This window comes from Babylonia areolata, chromosome 18 (assembly GCF_041734735.1).
Source record: "Babylonia areolata isolate BAREFJ2019XMU chromosome 18, ASM4173473v1, whole genome shotgun sequence".
Lineage (NCBI taxonomy): Eukaryota > Metazoa > Mollusca > Gastropoda > Neogastropoda > Buccinidae > Babylonia > Babylonia areolata.
The window spans coordinates 27649601-27664600 of NC_134893.1; the positions used below are offsets into that span (position 1 = coordinate 27649601).

The following is a 15000-nucleotide window of genomic DNA, read 5'->3' on the forward strand; positions in this document are numbered from 1 at the left end:
TGCGCATGCCCAGCGTCAGCTCGTCCAAGATGCACGTGGCCACGCTGGCCGTGGTGGACAACTGCGCCATCGTCGGCAAGCTGCTGTATCACCAGCTGACCAAACACCAGGTCAGCCTGGGGGACGGGGGCTGCAAGGTGAGTTGAGTGAGTTCGGGTGGTTTGATGAAAGGTTTGTGATGAATGGATGGATGGTGGTCATCAAAGGGTACCGTAGTCTTTCTTCTTTTTTTTCTTCTTCTTTTTTTTTTTACACGGCCGTCTTGTTCTTTCTTATTGTTGTTTCTGTTGTTCTTGTTGTTCTTCTTGTCCCAGTTGTTATTGTTGTTGATCTTGTTCCTGTTTTTTTTTGTGTGTTTTTTGTTTGTTTGTTTTGTTTTCTTGTTTGAGTGTTTGTTTATCTTCTTCTTGTTGTTATTGTTGGTCGTGTTGTTGTCGTAGTTGGTGGTGGTGGTTGTGGTGGTTGTGGTGGTTTGGTTGTTGTTGGTGGTTGTTGGTGATTGTTGTTGTTTTTCTTCTTCTTCTTCTTCTTCTTCTTCTTCTTCTTCTTCTTCTTCTTCTTCTTCTTCTTCTTCTTCAGGAATTGTAACGCTACAGAGATCTATAACACTACTGAGAAAACGTAACAATACAAGGCTACTAACACCGCAAGAATCGTAAAGCTACGATCAATTTGTAAAACCACAATGATTATAGCAGTACATCTTGCAAAAAATTGCAACGCCACAAGGATAGTGAAACAACAATCATGTGTAAAGCTACAAGAATTGTAAAGCTACAGAGCATTGTAAATGCTACAAGAATTGTAAAGCTAGAAGAATTGTAACACTACAGAGAATTGTAACGCTACAGCCAATTATAAAGGTACGTAAATGTTAAAGCAACAAGAATTTAACGCTTCAAAAGTTGTAAAGCTTCAGAAAATATAACGCTATATGTACAAGAATTGTAAAACCACAAGAATTGCAAAACTACAGGCATTGTACAACTACAAGTATTGTGAAGCTGCGTGAATCGTAACGCTACGGGAGCTGTAACACTAGAGACTTGAAGAACTGTGAAAGTACAGGGATCGGAAAGTCAGCTGATGCCAGAAATCAGAAACCAGGATGGAAAAGCTCGGAGCGCTTTCTGGGTCCATCAAGGAGAAAGGGGTCATTAAGGTGTCGTGTGACTTAAGAGTTGTTTCATCTCCTTTCGTCGCCATCGTACTGTGGCCTCATCGGCATCATCGCCATCATCATCATCATTGTCGTCGTCGTTGTCGTCGTCGCCATATTCCGTTTGTTGTGGTTGTGTGTGGAGGGGGTGGGGGGGAAGATGTATGTTGGATATGTCTGTGTTTGTTTTTTTGTTTTATTTCATATTTGCTGACATGGATTATCAGATATGTGAGGCCTGATCAGGTCGCTGGGTTTACGCGAACATCAGGCCTCTCTCATTTTTTCTTATATCTTTTTCAAATTGTTTTACAGCAGATCGGTGTAGCGTATATGGATCAGTCCACACACTTTAACAAGCCCTTGGAATTGAAATTGAAACTGTAACGTGCGTATTTCACCATCTGAGTATGTGTATGCACAGAAGAGATACAAATCACTTACAGGAGGAGTGTATAAAGGTTAAACCCGCGGGAAACAGAAAAGGAAGATCGGGAAAATTAATAATTCCCTCAAGGATCATTCTCCGTGCGTAAACTCACTAGTGCACCAGGTATCGGAAACACACACGCAGTTTACCACTGGGATGGACTTATAAAGTTTTAACCACGCGCACAGACATCTCGCTCGTCAATGGTGGTAGCTGCAGCTTGTTCCAACACTACCGGTCATTCCAGAGAGCATGCACAACAGACTTAACGAGGACATTAGTCATGTCGTCGATCGGTACGAGATGGGAATACCATGCGGGGGGGGTGGGATGGGTGAGGTGTTGGGGGGAGGGATTGGTGCTCGGTCAGTCAGCCTTTAAGTTAACCGGCGAGAAAACGGTTGAGACTAACCTGTAGGTGGTGACTTGTCCTTTGAAGAGAGTATCCCGACGTTTCGGGCCCTAGGCCCTTCTTCATGGGGAGAAAAATAGAAAAATGGAGAAGAAAAGAGAGGGCAAAACCAAGACAGAGGTAAAACTAAGAACTGTGAGGAGTAATCAGAGAGAGAAAAAAAAGAAAAGAAAAAAAATAACAGAGAAAAAGGTGAGCAATATTTACAAAGGAAAAGAAGGGGGGATAGTTAAACACTGGAGGGGGGGGTGGAGGTGGAAAAAGAGGGTTGTGGTTCGCCAAAAGATGAAAAGGTGTAAGAATATGTGTGCTGGTCAGTGTGTGTGTGTGTGTGTGTGTGTGTGTGCGTGTGAAGGGAGAGAAAGAAAACGGAGGGGGGGGGGGTGAGTGAGAGACAGGGAGGGAGGGAGAGAGAGTGGTGGAGAGGGAGGGGGAGGAGAGAAAAGTGGGGGAGAGAGGAAGGGGGGAGGGAGAGAGAGAGAATGAGTGTGTGTGTGTGTCTGAAGGTGGATTACAGGGGGACAGGAGCAGTGAAAAGGGAGGGGAAAAGAGAGAGAAGAGGGCCCAGGGCCGCTAGAGGTCCATCACTCTGGTGTTGATGCCTGCAGGCTGGATGGTCCCCAGACGGCTGATCACGTGGGACCCCATATGTTTAAGTTAACCCATTCAAACTTGATGAGTATACAGCCTCGGCTCGGCAGGTTCCCCTGCTATATTGTTGCGTTGGAATTTAGTAGAAAATACAATGAAATCGACCAGGATTTTCCTTCAAATTGACACCACGTGTTGACAAAGCCGGAAATATTGTAGAATACAGTTCCCTTTGCTTACGGTTTGTGAGTATGTAGGACTTCGGAAACCCCTTTCTAATTAAACTGATTCAATGCCCGTGGAATAGTGGGCTAGTGGATATCCTAGTGGGATATATTTGTATTTGTATTTGTTTTTATCACAACAGATTTCTCTGTGTGAAATTCGAGCTGCTCTCCCCAGGGAGAGCGCGTCGCTACACTACAGCACCACCCTTTTTTTTGTATTTTTCCTGCGTGCAGTTTTAGTTGTTTTTCCTATGGAAGTGTATTTTTCTACATAATTTTGCCAGGAACAACCCTTTTGTTGCTGTAGGTTCTTTTACGTGCGCTAAGTGCATGCTGCAAGGGGGGGGGGGTGGAATATCGGCGGCTGAGCCGTGATTCGAACCAGCGCGCTCAGATTCTCTCGCTTCCTAGGCGGACACGTTACCTTCAGGCCATCACTCCACTTTCTACATGGAAAGGTAGTCTGATTGAAAACCAATCCACACTGAAACAGAATACAGCATAGAGTGTGGCTTTGTTATCAACTGTACGAAATCACAAGAAATTGTGTGTGTGTGTGTGTGTGTGTGTGTGTGTGTGTGTGTCTGTCTGTCTGTCTGTCTGACTGTCTGTGTTTGTGTTTGTCTGTGTCTGTGTGTCTATGTGAGTGCGTGTTTTTTGTTGTTGTTGTGTGTATGCTTGTGACTGTGTATGCGCGCGTGTGTGTGTGTGTGCATGTGTGTGTGTGTGTGTGTGTGTATGTGTGTGTGTGTGTGTGTGTGTGTGTGTGTGTGTGTGTGTGTGTGTGTGTGTGTGTGTGTGTGTGCATGATGACACGAATCCTCGATGACCACGCAGACATGAATGACATTGGAACAGACAGAATGACATAAAATCAGCAGAATGGCGTATGGAATACACAGAACGACGTGTGTTTGACGCATGGAATCAACAGAATAATGTGTGTCTTGACGGGAGAAATCAGCAGAATAACGTGTGAAATCAAACAGAACGACGCGTGTTTGACGTGTGGAATCAACAGAACGACGGGAGTAGTTTTTGACGTGCGAAACCAGCGGAGTGACGTGAGTTTGACGTGTGAAGTCAACAAAACGACGTGTGTTTGACGTGTCCCATCGTCGTAGACTGACGGGAACTTTCAGTCTTCATCAACTGCTGTCAACTTTTGACAGGGAGGGGTGGGGTGGATGGGGGAGAGGGTTAGGGCGGGGTTGAGGGGGTGGAAGCTAGAGATCAGAGGCATGGGGAGACAACAGGGAAGGGGGGGGGGTGTCGAGAGTGATGTTTAGGGTGAGGAGGGAGGTGTGGCCCTCCCCCCAAAAAAAAGAAAGAAAAGAAAAGAAAATGGCGATGATTGTGAGATGTTTCGTTGACTATCCCTGATTGTGGAAGCGGGGAATAGTGAGGGGGCAAGGTAGAGAGGGGTGAGGGGAAGGGGGTGCTTCAGTTGTAGCGTCTGTTTGTCTGTGTGTCTGTCTGTTTATCTGTCTGTCTGTGTATCTGTGTAAGTGTGTGTTTTTTGTTGCTTTTTTGCTTCGCAGATGTGGTGTAGCGTATATATATATGGATTTGTCCGAACGCAGTGACGCCTCCTTGAGCTACTGAAACTGAAATTGAAACTGTCAAAGTTGTCTTTCTCGGCAGAGTCTTGAGGACTGTCGTTGACAGTCGTTGACTTGAGCTACTGATACTGAAACTGAAACTTTTTTTTTTGGTTGTTTTTGTTGTTGTTGTTGTTGTTGTTGTTTTGTTTTTGTTGTTGTTGTTGTATGGAATAAACAGAACGACGTGTGTTTGACGTGTGGAATCAACAGAATGACGGTGTAGTTTTTGACGTGCGAAACCAACGGAGTGACGTGAGTTTGACGTGTGAAGTCAACAAAACGACGTGTGTAGGTTGGGTTTTTTTTTTGTTTGTTTGTTTGTTTGTTTTTTTTGCAGTTGTTGTTGTTGTTGCTGTTGTTGTTTGTTGTTGTTTTTACATGTAGAATCAACAGAACGACATGTTGTTGACGTGTCCCATCGTCGTAGACTGATGAACTTTTCAGTCTTCATCAACTGCTGTCAACCTTTTGACAGGAGGTGTGGGGTGGATGGGAAGAGGGTAAGGTGGGAGGTGGGGGTGGGAGGGTCGAGGGTGGGGGGGATATAGAGATCAGAGGCATGGGGAGACAACAGGAAAGGGGGGGGGTGTCGAGGGTGAGGGAGGGAGGTGTGGCCAAAAAAGAAAAAGAAAGAAAAGAAAAATGCCGATGTTTGTGAGATGTTTCGTTGACTATCCCTGATTGTGGAAGAGGGGAATAGTGAGGGGGCAGGGTAGAGAGGTGTGAGGGGAAGGGGGGTGCTCCAGTTGTAGCGTCTGTCTGTCTGTGTGTCTGTCTGTTTATCTGTCTGTCTGTCTGTCTGTCTGTCTGTGTATCTGTGTAAGTGTGTGTTTTTTGGTTGTTGTTTTTGTTGTTGTTGTTGTATGGAATAAACAGAACGACGTGTGTTTGACGTGTGGAATCAACAAAGACGGTGTAAGTTTTTGAACGTGCGGCAGAGTCTTGAGGACTGTCGTTGACTTGAGCTACTGATACTGAAACTGAAACTTTTTTTTGTTTTTTTTGTTTGTTTGGCTTTTTGGTTGTTTTGTTGTTGTTGTTGTTGTTTTGTTGTTGTTGTTGTTGTTGTATGGAATAAACAGAATGACGTGTGTTTGACGTGTGGAATCAACAGAATGACGGTGTAGTTTTTGACGTGCGAAACCAACGGAGTGACGTGAGTTTGACGTGTGAAGTCAACAAAACGACGTGTGTAGGTTTGTTTGTTTTTTTGCTGTTATTGTTGTTGTTGTTTTTATATGTATAATCAGCAGAACGACATGTTGTTGACGTGTCCCATCGTCGTAGACTGATGGAACTTTCAGTCTTCATCAACTGCTGTCAACTTTTGACAGGGAGGGGTGGGGTGGATGGGGAAGAGGGTAAGGTGGGGGGGATGGGGGGTCGAGGGAGGGATATAGAGATCAGAGGCATGGGGAGACAGCAGGGGGGGGGGGGGGTGTCGAGAGTGATGTTTAGGGTGAGGAGGGAGGTATGGCCAAAAAAAAAGAAAGGAAAGAAAAGAAAAGAAAAATGCCGATGATTGTGAGATGTTTCGTTGACTATCCCGGATTGTGGAAGCGGGGAATAGTGAGGGGACAAGGTAGAGAGGGGTGAGGGGAAGGCGGTGCTCCAGTTGTAGCGTCTGTCTGTCTGTCTGTTTATCTGTCTGTCTGTCTGTCTGTCTGTCTGTCACTCTCTGTGTACCCCTAGATGTGTTTAAAGCGCCACGTGAGAGAGCTAGAGTCAGGACCAACTGTCACTGTCGATGAATCCATATCAACAAGCTTTATGAGACACAAATGCAAACGAAACTGACAAAAACGAACAGAAGTCGTTGATTTCTTCTTCCTCTTTTTCTTCCCGTGATTCTGATTCTGATTCTTCTTCTTCTTCTTCTTCTTTCTTTCTTTCTTTCTTTCTTTCTTTCTTTCTTTCTTTCTTTCTTTCTTTCTTCTCAATATGGTCTGCTGCTGCTGCTGCTGCTGATATTATCATTATCATTATTATTATTATTATTATTATTATTATTATTATTATTATTATTGTTATTATTGTCGTCGTCGTCATTATCATCATCATCATCATCATTATTATTATTATTATTATTATATCATCATCATCATCATCATCATCATCGCTGGCAAGTAGTTGCAGTAGTAGTAGTAGAAGTAGCAGCAGCAGCAGCAGTAGCAGCAGCAACAGTAGGAGTAGTAGTAATGATAACATCATCATCGCCATCATCATCACAGTCCTCATCATTACCATTAATGATAATTTATTATTGTTATGAAGGACATTTCTAGAACGTGTATACACAGCACTGCACGCTCTTTTCAAAGCGAAAACGACACTTCTGACGGCAGCTTAATTAAAACAAAAGTGATTTCCAAGCAGATTCTCTCAAGACTGCGGCGCTTGCCAGTGTAATCTGGCTTGGCTTTGGTGCTCATATAAGATCATTGGTATCGATTTGGTTGTTTTTTTTCGATGAAACATACTTTTATCATTTGTACAAAGCATTGTTGTACAAGGCCAGTGACTGGTGAAACAGTTCCTGCTTAATTAAAGCTTTGACACGGCGTCAAACAGGAGTGAAAGGTGGTAATTTGATATAATTATGTACAGCAGTTGTTAAGAACACAACACTAAAAACAAAATAAGATTTATATGGGATTATTTTAGCTCAGAAATATCACAGAAGCCAAGAGATGGAGACAGACAGGCAGGGGTAATACTGTTCATGGATTGGGGAGAGGGGGGGGGAGGATGCTAAAAAAAGATTGGCGTTAAGAGCAAGAAGGCGAAGGAGAGACAGAAAAGAAAGCAAACAGATGAAGACGAGGTAACCAGCGTTCAGTTTCGTGGAACCTTGGACCAGTAAGTAAAACGCCCTACTTGCTAACGAGGGCCTCATGTTCGATCCATCCAATGCAGGCATTTTTAGTATCCCAAATATCTCCCCTCTCCCCCTCTCCCTCCCCTTCCCTCCCCTCCACTCCATCATTATAATCACCATCAATAGTGTGATGTATGTTATGGTCATCATCACCATCATTATAATCACCATCAATAGTGTGATGTATATTATGGTCATCATCACCATCATTATAATCACCATCAACAGTGTGATGTATATTATGGTCATCATCACCATCATTATAATCACCATCAATAGTGTGATGTATGTTATGGTCATCATCACCATCATTATAATCACCACCAACAGTGTGATGTATATTATGGTCATCATCACCATCATTATAATCACCATCAATAGTGTGATGTATGTTATGGTCATCGTCACCATCATTATAATCACCATCAACAGTGTGATGTATATTATGGTCATCATCACCATCATTATAATCACTACCAACAGTGTGGTGTATATTATGGTCATCGTCATCATCATTATGATCACCGTCAACCATTGCCATCTTCGTAGTTTTCGTCGCCATCCACGTCCAATGAAAATACAATGAAAAACCAATAGTGCCTATGCTGCTTCCAGGTGATCCTGTTCCTGGGCAATTTCTTCTCCATCCTGGCCAGCTGGATCCTGGTGGCCATGACCTTTGAGCGTTTCATCGCTGTCTGGTTCCCTCTGAAGGTCAGCCGCATCTACTCCAAGCGTAAAGCCACCATCGTCCTCATCACCATCGTCGTCGTCACCTTCGGCTTCAACTCCATCTTCCTCGCCGTGCTGCGCGAGAACGCTGAGATGGCGATGTGTGAGTACCACGACAGCTTCCGGACCTTCATGCTGGACTACTGGTACTGGGCCGACGCCCTGGCCTACGCCATTGTGCCCTGCGTCCTCGTGCTCGTCACCAACACGCTCATCATCGTCAACGTGCAGATGTCGGCCCGCCGGCAGAGGAAGCTGACCAACAACTTCGACCCCAAGTCACGCCGCGTGCGCGACCAGCAGCAGATCACCACCATGCTGATCGTCATCTCCGTGGTCTTCCTAGTCCTTATGCTGCCCAACAGCATCTTCTACCTGCTGTCCGAGACATGGAAGGGCTCCACGGCGCCGGGGTCTTACGCGCGGCTGGAGTACCACTTCACCAAGCAGCTGATCCACACCCTGAGCGACCTGAACCACGCCGTCAACTTCTACCTCTACTTCCTGTCCATGGCCACCTTCCGTCGCCGCTTCCTGGACACGCTGCTGTGCCGCAAGCCCACGCGCCGCCCCAAGGGGTCCAGCAGCAGCGTGTTCAAGACGTCGCACTCGTACGTGTCGTTCCAGTCCGCGCACAGTGCCTCCACCACCTTCACCAAGGCCCCCCGAGGGGCCGAGCCCACTGTGCAGCGGGGCCACAGCCTCACCAACCTGTCTGACGTCAGCAGCGAGGTCTGAGCGGTGATCCTGGGTGGTGAAGGAACTATGACCCGTTTCGGAGGCAAGAAAAACAACAACAGAGATATATCTTGTAAAAGTCTCTGGAGACCATGGAGCTGTGCTTTTTGATATGGATACTTATACAGCGCCTATCCTCGGTTGGAGACCAAGCTCTGAGCGCTTTACAATAACGGGGTCATTTGCACAACAGGCTGCCTTCCTGGACAGAACCGACTGACGGCTGCCATTGGGCGCTCATCATTCGTTTCCTGTGTCATTCAATCAGATTTTAGGCACGCACATAAACACACTCAGATAGACATTAACATTTTACGTGCATTACCGTTTGTGCTCTGGATGATATATGGAACAGCATGATGTATATCATTGATGACTCTGCGAAGCAGATTATGTTTCTGGAATCACCAAGCAAAGGTTGAATTAGAAAGGTTGGTACGTTCACGACATCACTGATGAGACCGTGAAGTGGGAAAGTAGGGTTGTCACGCTTCTGGTGATATCACCACGCAGTGCGTGAAATAGGAAAAGTGGCATTTTTATTACATTACTCATGTGACCGTGAACTAAAACATTAATATCGCCACGTTTCTGATATCACAGAGCAGACTCTGAACTAAACTGATGGTTCGTTTGTGATAGTACCAACGAGACTCAACATAAATACGTTTCTGATGTCACCAATGAGACTTTACAAAAATGAAGCCTCGTTTCTCGTGTAACCAAAGAGACCGTGAACTGTAAATAATGCCACGTTTTCTCGCATCATCGTGCGAGAGAAAAAACCCACTGCGTTTCCGATACCATCAATGAGACTGTGAACACATTTATTTCATCAACAGTGAGGCTGTGAATACATTTTTGTTAGTAACAGTGAAAATGTGAACACATTTCTGTTGTCAACAGTGAGGCTGAAGACATGTCTGTTATCAACAGTGAGACTGTGAACACGTTTCTGTTATCAACACTGAGAAAGTGAACAACATTTTTTGTTTTCAACACTGAGACTGTGAACACGTTTCTGATATCACGTCTGAGAACACATGTATGGTATCAGTCAGGAGTCTGTGACTACATTTTTACAGACTGTGAACACGTTTCTGATATTAACATTTCACCTGTGTTTTTGCATGTTTATCGACCAGGAGACCGTAAACACGTTTCAGATGTCAACACTGAGCCTGTGTTCACATGTATGGTATCGACCCAGAGACTGTGAAAACAATTCTGATATCAACAGGCTGAACACATTTCTGATATCAGCAGACTGTGAACACATTTCTGATATCAACAAGGTGGCAGTGAACACATTTGTTTCTGTTATCAACAGGAAGACTGTGAACACAGCTGTGATACTATCAGTGAAATCTTGAACAGGTTTGACATGTCACAGATAGGGCCGTGGTCGTGAAATAGCGCCACGTTTCCTATGATTAATTTATCACCAGTGTGGTCAGAGCGGTGTGATATGAAACTGCGTCACATACTAATGTCATCAGTGATATATTTATCTTGTTTTTGTTGTCGTTGTTGTTGTTGTGGTTTGTATAAAAGATTACTCGTATCCTAAGCGTCGGAAATCTCTGTCCTGACAATTCAAACACTAAGAGATTACCTTTTGTGTATATCTATAGTAATATAATCATGAACGAAAAAACTATAGTGCGTGCTCTTAAATTGAAGTGGGAGGTTATATCTCGGCTATTTTATGGGTGAAACCTGATTTATAGCTTGCATTATAATGAGCGTGTGAGCAATGAAATAAGCTTCATTTCTGATGTCAGCAGAATTGCATGGCATGGAATATGATTAGTTTTAGCACAAGATTATCCAAAACATATAAACACTGACAGGTGACCCATATCTCACGTCCGTAACTACGTCAGAATTTTTTTTAACAGCGACGCATTTCTCTTATATCCCGCAACAGAGGAGTTTATTGAACTTAAAACAGTGAATTATAAGGTTTTTTCTGTACTCTTTTTTCTTTAGTAGAAATAGTACTACAGTGGTGGTGGTATTGTTATTATTATCATTATTATCATCATTATCATTATTATTATCATCATTATTATTGTTATTATTATATCAAATAAGTAAGTAACTGAACCGGTTTGTAATTGATTAATGAATAATGAAAACTAGGAGCTGCAAGATAAAAAAAAAAAAAATAATAAAAAATAAAAAAACCGGTCGTGTCAACTATTAATGTCAACTGTTAATGATCTAGGAAATGACGGAATCATAGATTCAGTTTCAGCTGGGCCTGACAATAACGGCAGAGACTTATTGGTGTCTGGAGAGAGAATAATGTGACGATGACAGCAGGGTCTAAGTCTGAAGGATAGATAAGCCTGTTACTCCCACAGTCTCCGATACAGTTCTGTTTTCCGCCATGTGTATTTCTTCATGTATGATACCAATTAACATTTCGTTCCTACCACGCTATATTTTCTGTCCGTGTGCATTTCTTTTGCTGTTTTATAGTGTGACTGTTTGGTGATTTCATGTTGATGTTGTCGTGTTTAAATTCTAAGCGACTGACGAGATTTCAATGGAAAAAAAACATTGTATGGTTCAAATTTGAAGATGATATGATTATCAAGCGGTGACTGTTTGGTGATTTTATGTTGATGTTGTCGTTGATTAAATTCTAAGCAGTTGAAGAGATTTTAAGGTGAACAATTGAAGTGTTCAGGTTCTAAGATGATATGATTATCAAGCGTCGTTACATGACAGATAATGTGTTGGGGTTTTTTTTGTGTTTTTTTAATCGGAATTTGCTCAAAGACGTATCGTCTTGTGAAGGATTTATATTCTTTAAGTGAGTGTTTGATGATCTAACAGCATTGCAAACAACGAAATCGTTGTTTTTCAAATGTTGTAAGATATTTTGAGCACGTTATACACGTCAGATTTCCGATTACAGGAGCAATCACAATTCATTTAGATTTGTGCTCGTAATAACTTGTAACTGTGGTTGGCAATTTTAAATGTTTACAGCGCGTACACGTGACGACTGTTGATAGTTAAAAGGGTACAGAATTTACCTTCATTGATTGAAACTTCGATGCTAAATCTGAAGCATAGTTAACTGGAAGAATACTGTTAAAATCCGTTCTTCGAATCAGATCACCAAAAAATGTTTAAATCGTATTGAGAATATCCAACAAGTAAACAAATGTGGAAACATGCAACAACACTGTTTGATGGATGGAGATACTTCTTGTTTCAGAGTGTAGGTGTGTTGGTATAGGGAGGGTTGTTTTATTGAGTGTGAAAAGAAACTCTACGGGTTGTTCAAAGCAGGTCTTGTGTGAAGATAAATGTCAAAGAAATATGTGTTGGAGTGGCGTGTGATGAAAACTGTGTGAAGTGAATGCATCACATAGCAATGACAAGCACGGGAAGTAAGGGGACCAAACAACTGTCTTATACTGTTACAGACAAAAAGGAAACTGTCAGCAAACACAGTGTGTCTACAAACAGGTTATCGCAATCTTTTCACACACACACACACACACACACACACACAAATGCCCCCCACCCACACACACCAACACACGCACACGGGTACGCACACAAGCACGCACACACACACACAAGAACGGCCAGGACTTCACCCTTCTTAAGACAACCAGGGGCCGTATTCAAGAGAACATCGTGCCTGAGGGTAAATGCGTACCTGCGGGTAATCTGGCCGAGGGTAAGCAATATCCAGTATTCATGAACACAAGAGTCTACCCGGTGTCTACATACCCAAAGGCAAGTTACCCTTTCTGCTTGCCAAAGGTGACTGCCCACGAAGCAGAGGTAAATATGGCGGATCCCTTTGCGGCATTTCTCTTTCCTTTTTTTTCTTTTTTTTTTTTTACAGGGAAAACAGGCGTGCTTTACGGATAGCACGTGTTTTGCGAACTCTCTCGACAATGTTGCGAGCTGTGGCGGATGAGAAGTGAAACTGAGAGCATGCGTAGAAGGGAATCATTGGGATTAAAAAAAAAAAAAATGATGGGTTGGCTGTCTGAGCTAACCGTGTGTGTCTTGAATATGAAGATAACTTATCCTTCAAGGTAAACTGTACCCGCGGGTCCTAACTATGTCAAAGATAACTTGCCTGAAGGCAAAATGATTTTTGTCTTGAATACGGCCCCAGGACTCTCCCCTTCAGAACGCCAGACGGACCTCACGCCCGGACCGACACACAGGACTTCACCCTCTTCAACACCGAAATTTCAACAATACCAAGAACCCAGCACTAAACAACCTGACCTTAAGTGCTGCTAGCCAATGGGTCGTTAATCTCAACACCAAGGGGTGCAAATCATACAGCTGGTCAACAATAAGTCCAAAAGAGTGAAAGATAGAGTTGAGTTGTGTGGAGTTGAGTTGACAAAGAGACACAGAGAGGCAAGATAATCGGGAGACCCAAAGACAAGAGCTAATTTGCCAACAAGTTAAGACAAAGGCTGATCATATCACACAAAAAAGCATCACTTATCACATTCAAATCAATCAAACACACTTTATTAATCCACATGGAAATTAAGTTGTACAATCACAGGCTCGTTGTAAACACCAGCATAAAATTATCATGCGCAGCATAAAAAGAGATTAAAACTAGTCAAATACATTGGACCATAGAACAGATTTGTTAACATCAATTAAGTAAAGAAAATTACGCTGATATCTCCCCCTAACTAGACCCAATGGCTTTGCCGATCCAATGGCTTTGCCGAAACAATCCTCCAAAGAACTCTTGAGGGAATGAGACAAAGAGAAAACACTGGATTGATCACTTTGCAGATTGGACAGAAAAACCATTTGCAGAGACCCCCCGACAGGAGACTGAGGAATTTCATGCACAGAACTTGTGTGTGGCGCTCCATTGACTGTTCACAGAGTTAAGGGAGAAGAAGAAGAAGAAAGAGAAAGACAAATACTGATAGCACAGACTGTCACTTCTAAGCGATCCTCAGAGAGATGAACCGTCAGGCACAGGTCTCCTCCTCAGTCATAGATGGAAGCAGTGAAGCTGACTTATTACACCGTGAGTGCCAGACGCGATACACTTGAGTCCTCCAACAAACATGTTGTCTGTCAGTCTGTCTGTCTGTCTGTCAGTTGTTGGACATCTTTTCTCTTCAGGACATTGACCCTTCCTGCCTTCCATCTTTTGTGGTGCCAAACGTTGTTGAGCGGAAAGAGAGAGGGAGAGAAAGAGACACACACAGAATGTGTGTGAGTGAGAGAGAGAGAGAGAGAGAGAGAGAGAGTATAATTATATGTCTGTTTGTCTGTGTGAGAGAGAGACAGAGAAAGAACGAGAGTGGGAGAGAGGAAGAAAAGAGAAAGAGAGAGTTAGAGGGGGAGAAGAAGGAGAGAGACAGAGATCATTCAAATTTTGAAATAACAAGAAATATAGACTGACTCAACCATCCAGTCAAACAGATAGAATCTTGTGTGATCTATACTTTGGGCTTATCCCTTTAAATACGTGCAAACTACAACATAACCATAGACTGTCTCACGATACATCACCGGCTCTTGCTGTCTTTATATGCCTTTGCAGTAAATTTTGACATTGAAAGAGAGAGAGAGAGGGAAAGAGAGATAGACGGGGGGAGAGACGGAAGGGTCGAGAGAGAGGGGAGCGATGTGGTAAACACAAAGAAAGAGAGAAAGTAGAAACATTATTTCTGATTTTCTTCAAGAATAAAAACGATGATTTACACATACTTATAAGAAAACAAGAAAGTAACCTTACAATTATTCATGATTACTTCCCCCCTCCCCCCCCCTTCCCCCTGAACCCCCTCCCCTCCCCCTCCTCCCTCCCCCCCCCTTCCCCATCCCCCTACGAAACCGACTTTCCAATGCCCAGAGCACTGACGAACAATTCTCCACTGCCGAACCCATCAGAAGAACGACACTATTTTCTGCAGCAACAGAGAGAGACAGACGGTAGTGGGAAGTGGGGGGGGGGGGGGGGGGTTACAGAATAATGCATTGGCGGACAATCAAGACTAATGAAATCCTGACCATAAACGCTGCTGCTTCTGAATGAAAACCCGCTGGGTATTCAAATAATGGTATTGACAGTGTCATTATACGTGATGTTCACTGAGTCGTTTCATTGGAGTCTGCGAACGGCCAGAAGTTAAATTCTTGGCTTACCTTTTGTGCTTTCTGTTTTCAGTCCAACGTTTTAGTTTTCTGCTGTAAAAGC

The 15000-nt window shown here is 43.4% G+C and overlaps 1 protein-coding gene across 1 annotated transcript in view; it reads left to right on the forward strand.

Annotated features, from left to right (window-relative positions):
• The window catches only part of LOC143291918 (kappa-type opioid receptor-like), an 11246-nt gene extending 351 nt beyond the window's left edge, over positions 1-10895 (forward strand). The window contains exons 1-2 of the mRNA XM_076602057.1: positions 1-137; positions 7917-10895. The exon at positions 1-137 is cut by the window's left edge and continues 351 nt beyond it. Of these exons, the coding sequence (XP_076458172.1) occupies positions 1-137; positions 7917-8771 (992 nt within the window). The 3' untranslated portion in view covers positions 8772-10895. The remainder of the gene's footprint in view (positions 138-7916) is intronic.
• Positions 10896-15000: the final 4105 nt, after the last annotated feature.